The sequence below is a fragment of the Oratosquilla oratoria genome, chromosome 2 (assembly GCF_046742065.1).
Source record: "Oratosquilla oratoria isolate Oo_2021 chromosome 2, ASM4674206v1, whole genome shotgun sequence".
Taxonomy (NCBI): domain Eukaryota; kingdom Metazoa; phylum Arthropoda; class Malacostraca; order Stomatopoda; family Squillidae; genus Oratosquilla; species Oratosquilla oratoria.
In genome coordinates, this window is record NC_134778.1 from 13796422 (window position 1) to 13800934 (window position 4513).

General features: G+C 51.3%; 1 protein-coding gene across 2 annotated transcripts in view; it reads left to right on the plus strand.

The window, feature by feature from the left end:
* The window catches only part of LOC143037037 (transcription factor hamlet-like), a 150196-nt gene extending 147643 nt beyond the window's left edge, over positions 1–2553 (plus strand). For both annotated transcript variants that reach the window (XM_076205144.1, XM_076205145.1), the window contains one exon: positions 1–2553. This exon is cut by the window's left edge and continues 344 nt beyond it. In XM_076205144.1, coding sequence (XP_076061259.1) covers positions 1–2183 — 2183 coding nt within the window. In that variant the 3' untranslated portion in view covers positions 2184–2553.
* Positions 2554–4513: the final 1960 nt, after the last annotated feature.

Genomic DNA, 4513 nt, shown 5'->3' on the forward strand with positions numbered 1-4513 from the left:
ATCTGTGCCGCCACAAGCGCATGCACGCTGACTGCCGTCTCCAGATCAAGTGCAACAAGTGCGGCCAGGCTTTCTCCACCGTCACGTCCCTAGCCAAGCACAAGAGGTTCTGCGACACGGCGCCCACGCTCTCCACCCTTTCGACGGCCCTCCCCATGCCGGCGCTCCCGACCTCGTCGGAGGGTCACCCACCAACCTCCCACAGCCCCCACATCACCGCCAGGGCCGCCATCCACTCTCCGCCCCCTAACAGCCTCCTCATGTATCCCCGCCCGCCCCTTCCACTCCTACCGCCCTCTCTCCTCTCCAACTACCCTATCTTCCCCCCGCTTCCTTCCCTGGCCGCCGCTGGGGGCGCCCATAATCCACTCTTCGCTTCCTCTCTCTTTCTCCCCTTCGGCGGATCCCAGCACCGTGACTTTAGCCTCTCGTCACTGAAAGAGGAACTCGAGGAGCGGGAGAAGAAGGCCGCCCTCGACCGTCCCACCACACAGCTATCGCCACCTCAGCACCCGGAGACAACCACTGCGACCCACCTGGAGGAGATATCGGGCCTTATGCCGCCTTCTTCCCACCGTATTTCGCCCTCCAGTTCCCCCAAGCAGGGGGCCGTCTTCCCTCACCGAACCTCTCCCAAGAGCACAGACCTCCGGGACGTACCTCAGGAAGTCCCCAGCCGTAGGACACCGACACCAGCACCAAAAATTTCGACCCCAAAACCGAACAACAATAATAACAACAATAGTAACAACAATAACAATCACAACAGCAGTAACAATAACACCAGTAATGGCGGGAAGAAAGAAGCCCCTCTGGATCTGACAATCAGAAGACGAGAAGGCGAGGGAGACGATGAAGAGGACGAGGAAGCGGAAAAGGAGGAGCTGAGAAGAGAGGCGGCGGCAAAGAGGAGGACGGCGAAGGAGGAGACGAAAGAGGAGAGGCCCTCTAGGCTGAGTCCCATACAGAGCAAAGAGGAACCTCGTCCTCGAGTAGACCACCCGTTCCTGAGGATCAGTGACCTCCTGAAGGACGAGTCTAGTACGCCATCCTCCGCCGCCCCTCCCACGCTCCTCGACACGCCCACGTCTCTGCCCCTCGCCTACCCACGCCCTCTCCACCCGGCTGCTCTCCTCGACATGTACCGCAACCTCGACAGGTCGCCCTTGATGGCGGGGGGAGGTGTTCCTCCGAGTCGCATGATCCCACATACCCTCCACTCGACTGCCACCCTCGGAGGTCGATACCCGTTCCTCCCACCCTTCCTCCCGCCCAACACCTCCTCCTCGACCGTCATGGGAGGCGTGGGCGTTGGAGGCAGTTTCGGTTCCTTGGGCCGCCCTAGCGGCCTGGACGTCCTTAAAGCTCATCTTTCGAGCGGCGGGGGCGGCGGGGGCGGCGGTGGGGTCGGGATCGGGGGACGGGGACCATACGGGGACGTAACGCGCCCCTACGATCTGCTCGGTCCCTCTCACCATCCACACCACCCGCACCACCCACATCGTGCTAAGGACCGATACGCCTGTAAATTCTGCGGAAAGGTCTTCCCCCGCTCAGCCAACCTGACGAGGCACCTCCGCACTCACACGGGTGAGCAGCCCTACAAATGCAAGTACTGCGAACGCTCCTTCAGTATTTCTTCGAACTTGCAACGCCACGTCCGTAATATCCATAACAAGGAGAAGCCCTTCCGGTGTCCCCTCTGCGACAGGAGCTTTGGCCAACAGACCAACCTGGACCGACACATCAAGAAGCACGAAGTGGAGGGGCCCACACCTTCCGAGTCTCCTGAGATCCCGGACATGGCCCCTGACTCCTCGTCGTCGGCCTCCTCGGCGCTTCTGGGGCCCTCCCTCACCCACAAGACCACGACGCCCAACTATTTCAGCGACGAGATCCGTTCCTTCGTAGATAAGGTCACCGACGCCATTCCCGACGACGACGACGACGACGAGGACCTCGACGAGGACAACGAGGCCGAGACCATCAGTACCACCACAACCCACTCCCCGCCCTCGACGACAACTAACTCCTCCTCCATTAACACTTCTTCATCTATCAACTCCTCCTCCGCCGCCGCCACCCCCTCTTCAAACAGGGATTTAAGCGTCACGCGTTTCGAGGCCGAGGTGGACAGCTGTCCCGAAGCGGGGTTGGCCTCGAAACGAGTAAGAGTGGAATAGCGCCCGGATCCCTCTCTCCATCCGCCTCCTCCTCCTCTTCTTCCTCGTCCTCCCCCTCCTCCCCCTCCTCTTCGTCCTCTCCTTCCTTCTCATTCTTCTCCATACCGCACACATTTTCCTCATCCGTCGCTAGAAGCAATTAATTCAGTTCAGTATCTACGTGAGGCTCCACACAAATCTCGTGCATCGTTTCCTCATACACGTCATCCATGTCCTTATCCTCTCAACATTTCCTTTCCTTCTCCATCTATCCCTGCTGCTGCTCCTCCTCCTACTCTTCCTCCTCCTTCTCTCCTTCCTCCATTTCTTTCCCCTTATCATTGCACCAACAACCTAGCTCGCTTGCCTCATTTTCTTCCTCTTCTTCAAGGCGACTTTCTTCGCTTCCAACATTCTTTGCGCCTCCTTATCTCTTCCTTCTCTTTTCTTCCTATTTCCTTATCCTCCATCTTCTTCTCCTCCAAACATTCTCCACTCATCCACCCACTCCATCATTTCCTCCTCCTCCTCCTCTTCTACCTCCTCTTCTTTGCCTCCCCTCTCCTCATCCCTCCATCCCCCTCCTCCTCCTCTTCCCACTCTCTTCCTCTCTTTTGCTCCTTCTCTTCTTCCTCATATCCCTCTCCCTCCTCTTCTACTTCTTCCTCTCCTCCTCTTCCTTCTCCTCCTCCTCCTGCACCCTTGCCCTCTCATATCTCCTTCCTCCCCCCTCCTCCTCTTCCTCTCCTCTTCTTGTTTTTCTTCTCCTCCTCCCTTCCTGCTGCCTTCCTTCATTCAGTTTCCCCCATCCTCCTCTTGTTTTTCTACATCAATTGATCCTTTGATCTTGTTTTGTTTCTCTCAATTGATCCTTCTGAACTTCAGTTTCCCTTCGTCCCTCCTCTTGTCCTTCGTCCTCTTTTTCGTCCTCCTTCACCCTTGTCCCCAATGGTCATTACCAAATAGTATAGACGTATCAACTTAAAGCGGCTTCCACTCCCCCCTCCTTCCTCTTCCTCGAAATAGACGAAATTATCAATTTACTTTTTGTTTTTAACAAAATGAAGTGTGCCCAACCAGCGTTCCTGCCTACGTCCTCAAGTACCTTCCTTTAATTAATACGTGACTTCGACATATCAGCCATAATGTGTCCAGACATTTCTAACACAAACGTCATGGTCCAAAGTTTCAGACATATCCAAAGAGTACGTTTACCACTTAAAACATATCTATTAGACATATCCAGTATACGCCTTTTGGGTCATTTAGTCACACAAAACACCCGATACAATTGCGTATATTTACAAAAAGTTATATATATATAGATAAAAAGTATTATAAAACCACATAAAAACGCCCCGACCATCCTCACAGCATAACATATCACCCTAAGCATACATTTGTAGCTATTAAAACAAACACACATCCTTGACCACCAAGCAAGGAACTGTTATACCTCAAATCTCTTCTGACACCCGGAAACTAATCCCTCGCTCATCAGTCTACATGCAGACCTCAATCAAGTCCATGCCACTGCTAGTCCCTGACTTCCCTCTCGACATGACCCAAAAAGCCTCTTTCCCCGTCTCTTTCGCCCCCCCCACCCCACCTCACCCACCTCAAACATAGCCCAGTACTTATTTCTCCCCTTTTTTATCTAACGTTTAAGCTCAAATTCAAAGAAGAATTGTGTAAAGATTGCAGACGGTGACGCTAGCCGCTTTTTTCCAAATACGATAATTCTCCTCAGTGTACAATAGTTCTGTAGCTGTACGTGCAATGTATTGGTGTGTGTGCGTGTGTGTAATGTCGCTCTATAATAATGATAATAATTATAGTAATAATTATGGTAATAATAATTATGATAATAATAACAATAAGAATAATGATAATGATAACATTAAAATTAATAATAATAATTAATGATATGTATGGCATGTTAGTGAATTATATTTTGTTAAATAAATTATCAAAGTCTATACGTAGTTTACACTCAGATGATCCCTTCATCCCTTTTGAGAATAAATCAGGAGGAAGAAGAGTAAAAGAAAGAGGGAAGGAGGGAGGTAACGGAAGAAAATATCACAATGGTGCTCGAAAGATGACAGAGAAGGTGGTACATGATGAAAATGAGGATGACATTTACCTTGAAGGTAAACGATAACGATAAGGTATTTGTCTGAGAATTATGATGATGATGGTAGGGATGAAGATGACAGATGTGGTCTTTTGATGCCACGATTTTTCCATAATGATAATGATGCAGATTGTGATGACCATCTTTAGATCTCTTTCACTGCCTCTGTTAGTGGTGGTGCAGACGGACAATAACCAAAGTAATAAATGAATTA